This window comes from Protopterus annectens, chromosome 13.part0 (assembly GCF_019279795.1).
Source record: "Protopterus annectens isolate FY-2018-M chromosome 13.part0, PAN1.0, whole genome shotgun sequence".
NCBI lineage: Eukaryota > Metazoa > Chordata > Ceratodontiformes > Protopteridae > Protopterus > Protopterus annectens.
The window spans coordinates 1,244,358,274-1,244,374,978 of record NC_056747.1 but is presented as its reverse complement, the minus strand read 5'-3'; the positions used below and the strand labels follow the sequence as shown (position 1 = coordinate 1,244,374,978).

Below are 16,705 nucleotides of genomic sequence, written 5' to 3'. Positions count from 1 at the left end.
AATAGCTACAATCAAGATGAATCTTTTACCCAGATTTCTATATATCTTTAATGCCACCAACATTATCAATCAAAAATTCTTTAAAACCTTCCAGTCTACAATTTCTAAATTTATCTGGGTTCCCAAATCAATCAGAATTGATTACAACAAATTGATCTACCCTGAAAATTGTAGGGGCTTAGGGTTACCTGACTTTAAACTCTATTATGACATCATAAAATGTAACAGACTGATAAACAATATCTGACTATACCCCAACATCACATTAATGGGCTCCAACTTGGGTTAAACTTCTATACAATTATATCAGAACATTTTGCTTTAACCCAGAGCCATCCCTTTCCTTTATAGCAAAAACTTAAAAAATCTTAAAATACACTCAACTATTAAACATAAAATCTCCACCATACAAAAGATTTTCAAATCGCTAAACATATATAATGCAGTCATCTCTCTACAATCAATCCATCTTAACCCCAATCTTAAAATGAGTAACAACATGATTAACCTAAACAACTACCCCTCCTTATATTTCTCTTCAAGAATAATACTATTACTGAAATGAGAACTCAATTAAACCTCCCCCAAAGCTATGCAATCATTTTAAGGCAAATTTGTGACTTTAGCCGCAGTATTATACAAAACCCCTATATAAACGCAAATTACATTAAAACATGTAAAACTATATGGAAACTCCAGTCATTAAACAAAAAAATTATAGCTATTTGTTATAAATTATTTCTCTCAATCAAAACTTAAAAGGACGTTATTTTGTCTAAATACTGGAAGGAACTTGACCCTTCATTCAGAAACAACCAAATATCCCAGGCCAGCCAGCTAACCTCAAAACTCATTCCCCTTAAAAAAACCTAAATATACAAAATCATGATATTGCATAATGCATACCTTACTCCAACCATTCTTAATAAAATATACCCCTCAATCGCACCATTCTGCTCCTATTGTGATAATCACAAAGCCGACCTGTTCCATATCTTCTGGAGCTGAAAGTGCACCTACAAGCTCTGGTGCTTATTAAGAGTCCAACTTGAAAAGATGGGCTACACAAAAAACAACTATATCCTGGAAACTAGCTCTCCTACAAATCACCACCCACTGGTTTATCTTAACTACAAACATGTATATTAGTAACACTAGCTTCCCTACTCATATATTACATTACACTACATTGGAAGGATAGATCTTCACTCACATGGGAGGGTTTCAAACACCTTGCCACCAAACACCTACTGGCCCATAAATATTTAACCTTTTCTCAGAAATCCTACACCCACTTGACTGAATTCTGGAAATCCCGTTTTGACCACATCCTCGTTTGATGATAATATCTTCAATTAATGATGGACATTTGGCATATGTGTAAATAGTTTAATGTTTTGCTGTTATGTTTCTCTCATCAATGTAATCCTGCTTTTATTGTTAATGCTCAAATATCAGTGTTATGTACGATGAATCTATGCTAAAAATATAATAAAAGATTTTTCACAGTAGAAAAAAAACATTTTTAAAAGTAAAAAAAAAGAAAGAAAGAAAGAAATGAGCAGTGCAAAACGTGCATCTTTTTTGTCGTTAATATGTTTGCGTTAGCTCCCTACTTTCTTAATAACATTAAAACTATTTGCATGCACATATTATTAATGATAAATTCAAGAAGTCTACCCAACGTACCATCTCTTAGTGCAAGAAATCTGGACAAAGCCTAAAATAATGGGGAGAGGGCAAAGGCCCAAAATAGAGACAGGTTTTAAATATCACTCGTATAAACTTAGAAGGAATTTCTTGGAGGATATGAATTCTGAAACTTAAATGTGTGTCATTATTTAGTTACTTCAACCTCAGTGATTTGCTAGAAAAATGCAAACTTTATGAGGATCAGACAAAAAAATGAGGCAAAAATCTGGACATTCTGCGAAAGGATGGATAGCTGACAGGTATTCAACCAAAGTATTTCCTAGTTAGATGTGGCATTTAGACATGATTTTTATAGTAGCTTCATCTTTCTGGCCTCCCACATTTAATGCTGAAGGCAAGTGTGTTGAAGGTAAGTAAGTGTTAAGCATAGGTTGAAAGATGCCGTTGTAGGACATCGTGTTTTCAACTCTACACAGAAGGTATAAGATAGTCGCTGCAAGCTGCATGCTGTCAGATATAAGCAGGACAGGACCAGCTGCAACACACACACACACACACACACACACACACACACACACACACACACACACACACACACAGCACTATATGCCACAACAAAGACAACACTAACACTCACACTTCCCTAACTGGGAAGTGTATTTTTAAAATGAAAACTTGTCAGTTTGTGACAAGGTGACGATTATTCCCTCCAACACATTTTCGAACTGCTTCTTGGCAGGCATTGTCAAGATTACACAACAAAACAAATGTAGACATTATGGAGCAATAGGCATCACACCTGAAAACTTCTAAGGATATTATATCCAGCATCAAAACAAACCTAATATTTTTCCCTCAAGTGCCACTACCTGATCAGGAATGACCAGAAAGATGAAGCCACCATATAAATGCATTTTGCTGGAGCCTCACACAAAAATGCTACAATACTTCAATTAATTTGTAACAAAAAGTCCAATAGTGCCATCACCAGTCTCTACGTGTGAAGTACCATACGACTGTCTTAACAATCTCCAGGTGTAAAGTACCATATCACTGTTAACAATCTCCAGGTGTGAAGTACCATATGACTGTGTTAACCATGTCCAGGTGTGAAGTACCATATCACTGTGTTAACAATCTCAAGGTGTGAAGTACTATATCACTGTGTTAACAATCTCCAGGTGCAAAGTACCATATGACTGTGTTAACAATCTCCAGGTGTTAAGTACCATATGACTGTGTTAACAATCTCCAGGTGCGGAGTACCATATGACTGTGTTAACAGTCTCCAGGTGTGAAGCACCATATGACTGTGTTAACAATCTCCAGGTGTGAAGCATCATATCACTGTGTTAACCATCTCCAGGTGTGAAGTACCATATCATTGTGTTAACAATCTCCAGGTGTGAAGCACCATATCACTGTGTTATCAATCTCCAGGTGTGAAGTACCATATCACCATGTTAACAATATTCATGAATGAAGTACCATATCACCGTGTTAACAATCTTCATGTGCGAAGTACCATATCACCGTGTTAACCATCTCCAGGTGCAAAGTACCATATCACTGTGTTAACAAGCTCCAGGTGCGAAGTACCATATCACTGTGTTAACCATCTCCAGGTGCGAAGTACCATATCACTGTCTTAACAATCCCCAGGTATGAAGTACCATATGATTGTGTTAACAGTCACCAGGTGTGAAGGACCATATGACTGTGTTAACAATCTCAAGGTGTAAAGGACCATATCACTGTGTTAACAATCTCCAGGTGTGAAGTACCATATCACTGTGTTAACAATCTGCAGATGTGAAGTACCATATCACTGTGTTAACAATCTCCAGGTGTGAAGTACCATATCACCATGTTAACAATCTTTATGTGTGAAGCACCATATCACTGTGTTAACAATCTTCATGTGTGAAGGACTATATCACCGTGTTAACCATCTCCAAGTGCGAAGTACCATATCACCGTCTTAACAACCCCCAGGTGTGAAGTACCATATGACTGTGTTAACAATCTCCAGGTGTGAAGTACCATATCACTGTGTTAACAACCTCCAGGTGCGAAGTACCATATCACTGTGTTAACAATCTTCAGGTGTGAAGTACCATATCACTGTGTTTACAATCTCCAGGTGTGAAGTACCATATCACTTTCTTAACCTGTCAGAAGGTGGATCAAGCCTCTTCTTAGGTTTCTTACTCTTCAAATTGCTTAACCAACGTACCTCGTCCCCACTCAACACAGGAACCACTGTACACTACAACTTCAGGACACCATACTAAAGCAAAACCTACAATCAAAACACCCATTTCTAAACTTCACTGCACTGACCATAACTGTTCAGTCATTGCCCCCAAAGTATGATAATCTCTATCTGAACATATAACTGAAATGTCAGAATGTTCTTATCTTCCAAGACCAACTCAAACAGTACTTGCAAGACAAATTTAAATGTAACTGTTATAATACAGGTCATATCACATGACTAACCAAATCTCCCTTTGCATCTACTCACTACCCTTTTTAGATTGATACCAATATCCCTCACTAACATAAAATATAAAAGACACTTTGTAAATACGTATGTAATTCTTCATCCCCTACTAACCCTTTCCATACTTACTTTCCCGCACTGTCTTTTTATTTGTGAACTATCCAAATTGGCTCACCTCTGATTATATCACAACTTCTCGATAAGGTGCATTCCTGTCATGATGAATTCATGTGTAATGTACTAAAGCTCGTTGTATCACTGGTTATCTTGCATGTGTGTTGTAGTGTAGTTTCTGTATGGGCTGCAGTGTTCATTACAGTCCTGACGGAGCCTACATTTGGCCATGTTTGATCAGTACACAACCTCGGTAAACAATTGTAAATAAAATACAAATGAACTAAATGCCAGCATAAAGTACTGTTTTTGTAAAACTTTGTGGTTCTCACTCATCTGCCAAATGAGTTACTTCTCAAGGATATCAATGTCCCAAAATGGGAGGACTGCAAGATTGTGGGTTAGGCACAGGCAATCAATCAAATAAACAAATAAAGCTACTGCTAAGATACTGGAGTAGATATTGTTGACATCATTTTATAAGCGTGGTTTCAAATAAGTGACCATTCCTTGTCTTACTGTAGTGGTTTGATGAAAATAAATGTAAACGGGTTTGGTGAATGGCAGGAATGCCTTGTTAGATTACGAGATCAATGATGGGGGTCGACCAATATACCCTGCAATACACACAAGCAAAACACCATGTCTAGCATAGATGAACTGTAATGATTTGTAACCTCAACACTTATTAATGATAAAAAGTGATTTAAATCAGTCAAGCCACCATCCATCTACCCCAGGAATCTAAATTGTGTGTGCATCTATATGAAGGAATTATTGTTTAAAAAATATTCGCTAGCTGACATACCATAACAAAAATGAAAGTCGATTTCCAAGTGTAATACCGTGACACTAAACTTTTATCAAAATGTGTTTATTAAACCACTGTTGATATTTATGGCATGTGTAATGACATTTAAATATTTAATATCTGAGACACCACAGGTTATTTTTTTAAATGCTACAAGGCTTGCAATTAATGTTCTTTCATTTTGTAGGCATAATACATAATAATGTTTTAATAAAACCTTTACACAAAAACGTTTTTGACTGTATCTACACACACAGGGAACTAATCATTTAAAGAAAACATAAATACAGATGGCAACTTAAATCATAATGCTAATTCACCGACCATTGTAATCCTTTATCTCTTTCACTGGAATTAAACTGCTGGGTGAGAAAGGAACATTTTCTCCAACTAAGTATACTTTCATTGGAATCCACATAGTGGAGACAAAAACTTAGGTCAGCAGCAGATAATCACTCAGTAACAGCAGTCCTGCTTGCTGATGGCTATGCTGCCCTTGATTCATGTCTGCTGCTGGTCAACAGCCTGCCCAGTTTTGTCACATAAAGATTCCATTATTGTCCTTTTTCTGGTAAGCATCAAATTAAATCATTCCTCTTGGTCGAATTTTGGCGCCCCTGGCAGCAAAACAGTTAAATATATTATATATTTTATATGCTGCCCCAAGACAATTCCTCTTCACTCAATGTGGCCCAGGCAAGCCAAAATGTTGGACACTCCTGACCTACATCATCAAGAAGCTATGAATTGTGAAAGACCCGCTGTCTGGTCCCTCATCTAAAATATAATATATAGTGACTTTCATAAAAAAATGAATTAATAAAATTCACAACTGTATTGTGCTACGACATTTGTATTTTCACCTCTTTAAAATATAATTACGTATAATGACTTTCAAAGAAAAAAATCACCAAATAAAAGTTCATTATTTTTCTACTGTATTTGGACTGCATTTGTATTTTCTGCTGATAAAATTCTGTGCAATGTTATAAAGACCCCATTTAACACTGTTTTGGTTAGCACTCCACATTCTAGGAAAGAAACCTGAGCACTAACAAAGATGCTATTTTACTGCTTTGAGTAAACACGTTTATAATGAAAGTGGTAAACACAATTTTAAATGTGAAGTGTTTGCTGTGTTTATGTGAAACATAAGGTGGAGAGAGAGAGAAACACACAGGCAGAATAACTTGCTAATGCCTGAATCACAGTCACAATGTATGCTTTCAACTCCAGGCAGCCTTTCCTTTCTTAAGATGCATTTCAGAAAAATGTAACATGGATACTTTTAATTAACCATAATTATTTTCAGGTGGTTTTAAGAAGTATAACTGTAGTTTATGCAAATAAATTAACATGCTTTTAGAAGCATTCATAAGTAAGGAATAACAAATCAGCACAAAGTGTGGCTTGCCCTAAAGAAAGTTTTTTTTTGTTTGTTTTTTTTTTTATGGTAAATATATTTACTTATCCACTTAAATAATGACTGGGATTTAACTTGTTCAAGAGCATTTCTCTAACTTTATGAATCTGTAATATAATCTGCTGAAAGTAGGCCAAGTCTAGAGGGGCTAACATGGTCAACAAAAATAAATAGATAATGAAACAAATAAATTGCTGAAAGAAATGGAATTTGCATTGCTGATCATTTTCTGTAAATGCATTTTATAACCCAGACATTTATTCCTGTCACGTAATTTGTGCAGGAGTTGTGGTCATTGCACCTCTGTACTAATGCTATAGTAGTTATGAGATGTGTTGTAAAAGCAAAGCTTTACAAGTCAAACAAAACATGGTAAAGCTTTGTTGACTGCTCCCAGAGTCCTTGTGACTCTGGACATGACACCTCTGCTTTTGGACAGTGATGCTGAATCACAATGCTTCCTGCTACTGTCAAGCTAAACATCAAATAAAGAAATATGCATTTATCAGCCTGAAGCGAAGATGATTTACAAGCATACTTAAGGACATATAAAAACTGACAATTTCTTATCCCATTCTAACCTGCATAAAGCAAATTATTATTTTTCCAAATCATTTTATTGCACAAAAGACAAGGGAAAAAGGAAACACTTTCATGACAATGGTCTGTTTATCATGGTATAATATACAAGAAATGTAGTATGCTTAAATATTCAGGGCCACATTAATGTAGGACCAGAGTGATGTTAAATGTAGAGAAAAGGAAGGCTGGTATTTCAAAGAGAACTGTGTAATGGTGCCTTGGGTTAATACAATACTATGCACCAAGCTGATAGATATAGCATGGTACTTATCTTCCCAGAAGGGCATCCCCAGTCTGCAAAATGTAAATACAAATAAATAAATAAATAAATATAATAATAATGGCATGACTAAAGTGCTACCATTATTCACACACAACCATAGAAGAAAGCAGTAGTGTTTGACTGACACTGCATTGCAATATATTTATGTGCTACAGTGGAGATTCTGCTGTGACCTGTGTTCCTCCAAAAGCACAGCTAATAATCCATCCATCGTGCAGTAAAGAACTGCATACATGCATGCCCACTCATACTTTGCATATGCAATGCATAACATCTTCATTTTCTGATATCTATTTTATCAAATTCCATGTTATGAAGAAGTCAGATCCTATCTCAGCAGATAATGTGCAGAAGCATGCATACATGTGCCCATACGCATACAGTCACATACTCATTATAGTCATATAATGATACACCATAAATAGTTGGGCTGTACTGATAATACCATGAGTCACATTGCGCCCATGTGAGAATGTCGTACCCCCCGATCTTAATCATGGAGTACAATGTCCAGATGAGTTGTAAACTGTCAAGGAGTAGGCAGATACAAGAGATAAGTACAACACAGGCTTTTGTAAGTGTAACACAGTTTGACAGTTTATGAACATCCCTACATCTTAGCCTGGTACCAGGGGCCTACACTATGTATAGTTGTGCTGTTGCATGCTTTTGTTGGTGCTGAAAGAGATGCTGCTGTTAGCACAGCATTCCACTCACTGGTAAAGGAACATCTGTTGTAAGAGCAGCACTCTGTACACTAGTAAAAGAACATCTGTTATTAACACAGCACTCTGTACACTAGTAAAAGAACATCTGTTATTAACACAGCACTCTGTACACTAGTAAAAGAACATCTTTTATTAACACAGCACTCTGTACACTAGTAAAAGAACATCAGTTATTAACACAGCACTCTGTGCACTGGTAAAAGAACAGCAGTTTTTAACACAGCACCGTGTACTGGTCAAAGAACATCTGTTGTTAGCACAGCACTCTGTGCACTGCTAAAAGCACAGCTGTTGTTAGCGTGGCAGTCTCAATTGGTAACAGAACAGCTGTCGTTAACATGGCACTCTTTGTTCTGATAAAAGAACAGCTGTCCCTAACACGGTGCTCTTTGCACTTATAAAAGAACAGCTGTCCCCAGTACAGCACTCTTTGCATTGGTAAAAGAACAGCTATTGTTAGTACAGCACTCTGTGCACTGGTAAAAGAACAGTTATTGTTAGTACAGCACCGTGCACTGACAAAAGAACAACTGTTATTAGAGAGCACTCTGTGCACTGGTAAAAGACAGATGTTGTTAACACTGCACTCTGTGCACTGGTAAAATAACAGCTATTGTAAGCACAGCACCGTGCACTGACAAAAGAACAACTGTTATTAGAGAGCACGCTGTGCACTGGTAAAAGAACAGCTGTTGTTAACACTGCACTCTGTGCACTGGTAAAAGCACAGCTGTTATTATCAATGCACTCTATGGACTGATAAAAGAACAGCTGTTATTAGACAGCACTCTGTGCACTGGTAAAAGAACAGCTGTTGTTAATACTGCACTCTGTGGACTGATAAAAGAACAGCTGTTATTAGACAGCACTCTGTGCACTGGTAAAAGAACAGCTGTTGTTAATACTGCACTCTGTGGACTGATAAAAGAACAGCTGCAGTTAACACAGTATTCAGTGAGCTCCCAATGAATGTCATTCAATGCAGCTCTGTAGCATTCATGCTGTCCTTCAATGTGAAGTGAGCTGTGTGCTGAAAGAAGTGGGATTCACAAAAATGAGAGTCGGTTTTGAAACTGCTACTGCCACTGCGTTTTTGAAAGGAATGTCATACATTGAAGCAGTTTGTATACACTGAGCAACATTCACAGAAAAAGTCATTTTGTGAATCACTGTTTATTTTGTAAATGAGTAGACTTAACTATTACATCTCATGTGCAGCGTGAGCCTTGGTTTCAAACCATTTAAGTTCATGGCTGATTTTCAAACATGGGTCTAACACCATATAGCACATGTTGTGCTGGAATGGTCAAACTGCAGTCATTAGAAGTGACAAAATGCAGACATATGCAATAGTCTGCACGTTTTACATCCCACTTGCACAATTTTGGGCATAAATATCATTTTGTTTATATCTTTACGGCAGCCTTTGGAGTTTCCTGCACAGGATTACATGGTGTATGCCAGAAATTACCAGCATGCATATATATAGTAACACTCGTGACATCATGCTAGCTGTGTGCCTGGAGCTGTTTCTGAATTGCTCTGACAATATATTTACCAATTTCTGAGCCTTACTTGCATGAGGAATGTCTCTGGAATTACCAGCTACCAGGGGTCCAGGAAAGTAAATAATGTGGGAAGAAATAGCCAGGGAATTGTTATGGCTAGGCTTGTATAGGCCCTAGGGCTTATAGCCTAGTACCAACCTATGAACCCGTGAATAGTATGGAAACAGAGTAAACTTGTTTGGAGATCCTTTCTGAATTTCCATAGCTTTTCAGACTACCCAAATTGTGATGTGAGGTCTTGTGTAGTCCATAAGGTGTCTCTGAATTTTGACCAATATCTCCATACACAGTTTATTTAAAACATATTCCAATATGTGCAAGGCATAACCCCACATAATTTCTTTAACTTAAAACAATACATTTACATAGCACCAACATTTAAAACGTTTGCCTCTTTTTCCTAAACATTCTTTTTAAACTGAAACCTCAGAATAAGAGAAAGCATTACATTTACAATGTGATGCTCCTTCACACATACAGCTATTATCCTTTTTTATCTAAACTATATTTATAACTTCAGATAAGTAACATTTCTAAAAGTTACTTTAAAAGTAGTCAGAGTTGAAAATGATAGTTAAGGTAATTTTGTTGGTTAACGTATTTTCTACTGCATATTATTCACACTGTAGTAGCTATAATACATTTTTAGATTTACTCGAGTTTCTGCCTTATCTATATTTCTTAGCCTGAAACTATAGAGAGAATCAGTTTAACTGACATGCAACAGTAATGCATTTATAAAACAGCATTTCAATAACCAGCAAATGACCCCTCCCATGCTATGTGTCTTTCAGTTTCCTTGCAGTTTCCCCAATGTAACAGAGTACATAAGCTACCTTTTCAATGTTATATGTACTACATACAGTATTCAGAGCTCCACTTTTATGAAGCATTCCAATTTTCCTTTTGATTTACATCTCAGTTCCACCACTCTGATTCCACATTGTCTATAGCTCTGATTTCTGCTTTTTCACAGGCTTGTTGCAGAGCTTCTGAAAAAGGAATCTCCTAAGGTGAAACGAGTTTAAGAACAATCAATCAATAGAAAAGGACAGCTCAAAGCTCTGATTTATTTTGGAGCTGATATCATGGGTAAAATAGTTTTCAACTGATTATAACTGTAAATGAATTGAAAAGTGACTGTGAGTTAAACTCTGTTATACCCTTGCAGTAACTTAGTTTGATCATGTTCAGTACGTTGCTGTTCCTTAACTTAGCTCAATCATGTTCAGTACGTTGCTGTTCCTTAACATAGTCGTTCATGTTCAGTACGTTGCTGTTCCTTAACTTAGCTCAATCATGTTCAGTACATTGCTGTTCCTTAACATAGTCATTCATGTTCAGTACATTGCTGTTCATTAACTTGATAATGTCAGACTTCCCGCAAATGCCATACTGCCCAATGCATATGGAGTAAAGTTAACAGTCAGAATTCCACAAGTTTGAGTTTAGAGATATTTGCGCTAGTGATATAAAAGAAAAATGACATGATGCTGAAGCATGAGACCTGGCGAGTCAGTATACAGTGAAGCAATGGTGCAGAAAATTCTTCAGAAGAGTGCAATTCAGAAGTCGCAGTCCAGATTGGGTTTGTTTGAGCTAAGATCTGAGATTTTAAACAGATTGTATTCAACAGGTTACCTCTCCCTGCTGCTGCTACATCTGCTGTTCTGCCTGAATATGTTGCTGTTGCCTACACATACAACAAAGATATGATACAATCATGTCATTCATGTACCACATAATGGCACAAGTTGTTTTGACCCCTGTTTTAGTATAAAAATTCTCACTCTTGTGATTTCAGGTAAACTGTCAGCCAGCCATACCACTCAGCTGTTCCTGATTTTGCAGAACGTCCCTTATGTTGCCTCATATTCTGCTCTGTCCCTCATAAAATGTTTGGATTTCTGGTAAATCATTCACAAAGATTAAAGTCAGTCAATAATGTCACTTTTTAGAATTACTTTCTATTGTTAAGAAAATGTATACTGATACAAAACTTGTTCTATTAACTTTTTAAATGAAATATTGCCACAGATCCAAACATATTTGTCAAGGGTGTATGTATGTAAGCATGAGAGCTGGTAATGTGAGCGCGCGCACGCGCGCGCGCGTGTGTGTGTGTGTGTGTGTGTGTGTGTGTGTGTGTGTGTGTGTGTGTGTGTGCGCGCGTGTGCATGTGTGTGTGTGTGCGTGTGCATGTGCTTATGTGTGTGTGTGTGCGTGTGTGTGTGCATGTGTGTGTGTGTGTGTGTGTGTGTGTGTGTGTGTGTGTGTGTGTGTGTGTAGTGTCACATAACTGTTTACAGCAGTTTGGAAATGTGCATGTTTAACTTATCAATTTCATGAGGATGCATTTCTACTGTAAGCAAATTCTTGAGTGCTGTAATTGTTGACCCTTTGCTTTGATTTTTGATGGTGCTCTGCTATGATTAAGAAAGCCGAGAGGCAGAGAAGTATGAATCAGAGGCATAATGTGCAATGCATACCAAATGTGCTACATTGTTGTATAGATCACTGCTAAATACAAGCATGATTCAAAGAAGCACAATAAGGCCAGTTCACAAACATTTCTGTATCACACTCTAGAACTGCCAGTACCCAAAATGCACCACAGAAAATGTGCCGTTCACTGCAACAGCTCCACATTATTAATTAACATTGTAGATTAACATGGCATTCCAAGGTGATGGGCCAAAACTATGAATGTGAGTGACTAACAATGTGCTCTACATTCCACAAAATCGGTATGGATCGAGAGACAACATTGTGTTCCATATCACACAGTCAGTTACACACTGCAGAACTTCACAGGTGCCACATGTACCATAAAGCAAACGCATAAAGATATATATTCATGGTACCTAAATGCAAACCATGGCATGAGATCAACAATGATGCACATGTAAAGGATGCTACTGATACAAGGCATATAGATGCAAAACCATGCAGTGGACATACAATATGCAAACAGATACATGGGAGGAAAAAACAGGCATGATGACATTTAAAAGAAAAGAAGTAGCCAGACATGGCCAGATCCATATGTCCATTGGTGTAACACAGTTGTACAGCATTGGGAAAACAGTGCAAGGCAACACACATAGAACAAAGCAGGATATCACATGTCAAGTGGATGGATGATACACAACCATAAGCTATTTAGAATAACATGCCAGTGCAGCCTTGATGGCAACATATGACACACTGCACAATGTCTTACTGCACATATGTCACAATCATACAACAGATAGCACTTAAAATAGTAAAAAGATTTTGCATAAAAAGGCAGGTCTATGGAAACTACAAAAAGAATAAAATCAAAGCAGTCACCAGAAATATATGAGCATGTTGAACATTGACATAACTCTCCATGACTCTCAGACTTTATGCCCCATAGCTGTCATGCATGTTGGTCACTACAGGCACAGTTCTTGTAGCCATTACTGATAGCAAAAGCCCGACTACAGCCTGCAGAGGGGTATGTTCTGTGGTGCACGCAGCCTGGTGGAATGGATGCTTATGGTTGGTGGATCCAGGTGTTGAATGAGGGGGAACAGATGACATTGGCAAGACCATCCTGCTAGAACATCAGCAGCATACTGTGCATCCCAGTGTGTTCTGATGCATGCTGCATTATGGTGCCTCTAAACCCTGTTATGGCAGCTTCTAGACAATGACTAAGTGGGGTGGGCAAAGACTCTGCAGCAGCAGTTGTTAAGGTTTTGTCCTGCTCATCTTGCACAACGCAAGATATCTATAGCCCCCAAGTGACCTGTGACACCCCACCACTACAGTACACTGCATTTCTGTGATTGCATATGGGACAACATGAACAATCTAGAACATCTAGATCACAGTCTTCTTGATCTTGTCATAGTGGTAGAATTTTTGCCAGGTATCGGTTACATCCTTCAAGTAGTGTCAGCTTATAATACCAGTGTGTTCAACCTCTCACCTAAGTGCTGCATTTTCCTGGTGCAGGGCTCACATGTCCTGATTTAACACAGCCTCCATTTCATGGCATACCACCCCACAATCTCCATCTAGGTTGCTCTCTGACAGGCATTTTCATTAGTAACTGCCACATAATCATCTTATTCTGTAAAGGAAACAAAAATAAAGTCTGACAAGCCCAGATGTGATACATATGTGTATATACATATAAATGACATGTGCAACAATCATACAGCAGGCACAACAGTATAAAGGTTTCAGGCAACTTAAGTAAGCCCACAGTGTTGGCTTATGAGTCATGCAAAAGATAAGCCCAATGGATAGGTCACCCACAAAAGAAGCCATTTTATAATATCTATGATATGCATCACAGCATGACATTGAGAAATGTATAGAACAAGGCTGCCCACATTAATGAAAAAAATCCATCTGTCTGAACGTATACTATACTGACATTCAAAAGGTCTAGTTGAAATGCTACATGTAAATCACAGCAGCTGACCCATTATACATATGACAGCAATGCTGGCAGGTGCAATACAGTAGCAACACAGAAGTATTGTACAAAGTATGTGAAGTTGAACCAATTTTATTTACTTTATGAATTGTTGATCAGGTTAGTTCTATTAGACCTAGGGCCTCTTTTCTGGGTAGACCTGAGCTGGCATTCATACTAGCTAGGAAAAATCTGTCCACAGCACTGGGACAATTCCCCTACTCTTTGGAGAACTTATTAAAGGTGATAACTACATGGCACCAGAGGGCTATTACTGGTGATCATGGAATCTAAGATATAAACTGTGATTGGAGATGAGCTGGAGTAGGAGACAACAGAAACTGTCATTCAGAAGGGAAAAGATGCTTTGGAGGTGAATATCATGGCATCAGGCGGTCCAGATGACTCTGTTTTACAAACAAATAATGGAAGGAGCAGAACCAGAAGAATCAGTGTCCATGCAGTGGAGGTTGGTAATGGACAAAATATTTGGCAGTGAAAGAATGACAAAAACACAGAAGTATGATGTAAACAATGGTATGGATACAGAGAGAGCACTTCTGCCCAGTGGAGTAACTGCTTTTAAGGGTGTGCCCTGTGTCAGACTGCAGGAAGATGGTGCAGAGAGCAGTAAACAGAGACTGACAGCAGTGTTTCCAGCAGCTGTACCAATGAAAGAAAAGGACGTGCAGATGCAGAGCAGGCAGACTGGAGCATTAACAGTAGGAGGAAAAGGCCTTTTGTGCAGGTGAAAACACAGTATAAGCAGCAAATAAATACTTCATAGGCGTGTTTGTAAATACTAGACTAACTACCACCAGGGCCTTTGCAAGCCTAGCTGTGCAACTCAACCCAAATGTGTCCCTATGTATTATGGATTTTTATTATGAGGGAGAATGCTAATGAAGAAGTTTCTAAAATTTTTGGTGGGTATGTTATAGTTTGGCCATAGTTACTCTCTGCCTCTGTCTATCAGAGACATGAGGGCCAAACCTGGGGTGAATTTTCAATTTCCCATTCATGGGTCAAGGTTACGCTTAAAATAGGGTTAGGGATGGACTCTGTTTCACTTGGATGGGGACCCTATTTTAGATCATGGGGATCCTCTGAGACACATATCTATCTTTCCAACATGTCCTATTTATGTGCAAGCAAAATTTAAATCCTTGGATCAAGTGGTTCTCATGCTGTTTGTTTTGTGGATGTGCTAAAGGTCCATCACAGCTGGATCCAAGGATACATTGCATGCCAGGCATAGGTAACCTCTCAGTAACCTGTAAGAGAATGAGTACAGAGATAACACTTTAAGGCAATCCATATGGGGCAATGTGCTTATACCCTGGATTCTCCTGGTAAGTAACATTTGTGGACATTTTAACAGTTGCATATATTCGGTCAGGTACATGCCGAATGGGGCATTGTACTTAAGGATGGTTCTGATAAGGTTTGAATAAAGTGGCATTATGACTTCCTTCGACCTGGATGCTATACCCTTACTTAAAAGATGGGCAACACAGAAAAATTCTTACTACACTGGCCATATGATGGTCAAAGGCCAGATTACTGTCTATATATATTCTCAGATCCCTGACTATCAGGTCAACTCTTAGCATGTATTATCAATGAACTAATTAGCTTGGGTGGCCATTTTCCCAAAAGGCACTATAATGCATTTCTTGGCATTGAGTTTTAATCCATAACTTTGGCACTAGTCATTTGTCTGTATTAGACACTTTGATAAGTTGTTTGTGTCATGGAGAATCTATGATAACTCCCAATTTGCAGTCAACTGCAAATGTGCACAGTCAAAGGTCCTTGACATTAACCTTTACCTCTGAGAAATAGATGCCAAATAAGAGTGGTCCCAGCATGGAGACCTGAGGTACCCTGCTGGTGACTGGTCTCTTAGTGGAGGTGATATCACCAATAAAGTCTTCCTGAGCCCTGTCTGTGAATCAGTGGAAATCCAGCAAGTTATGTAGGGATTTATGCCTAGTTTGGTGAGTTTGTTAGCTATTCCTGAGAGAGGGATATTGTACTAAACACCTTAGCCAGGTACAGGTAGGTGGCATGCACTGTTTTCTCCTCATCCATTGCCTTGGTGACCTTTTCAAAGAAGTCTACTGGGTTTAGTAAGAATGACCTTCCCTTGACAAAGCCAAACTGTGTTGGGTCCAGTGTCTGAAGGTTACCTATGTATTTGTTGATTATTTCCATGATAATTCGTCCCACGGGTTTACATATTAGACTAATGGTCTGTAGATTTGGGGATCAGTTGATGGTCTACTCATGTGAAGCAGGATATCAGTTGTAGTCCTCCATTCTTGTGGTATAAAGCCTGTTCTGAGGTTATAGTTGAAAGATGACTGAAGTGGTCCTGATAGGTCATGTTTCAAGCTATTTAGGAAGCATATTTTTAGGCCCTGTTGAGGCTGTATTTTTGGCTTTAGTGAGTGCCACCAGAACCTGTTTCTTGCTAATAGCTGGGGATTATGCTAATAGGTATTTCATGGGGGAGGTAGGTTGGGAGTGTGTGGTGAAGTTTGAGCTGACTTTGTAAGCCAAGATTTTCACTATGTCACTC

At 38.2% G+C, this 16,705-nt stretch overlaps 1 protein-coding gene across 1 annotated transcript in view; it reads left to right on the top strand.

Moving 5' to 3' along the window:
* Window positions 1-16,705, top strand: part of PHB (prohibitin) — a 119,299-nt gene that overhangs the window by 51,388 nt on the left and 51,206 nt on the right. Inside the window, 1 exon segment of the mRNA XM_044055267.1 lies at window positions 14,733-14,771. Coding sequence (XP_043911202.1) covers window positions 14,733-14,771 — 39 coding nt within the window.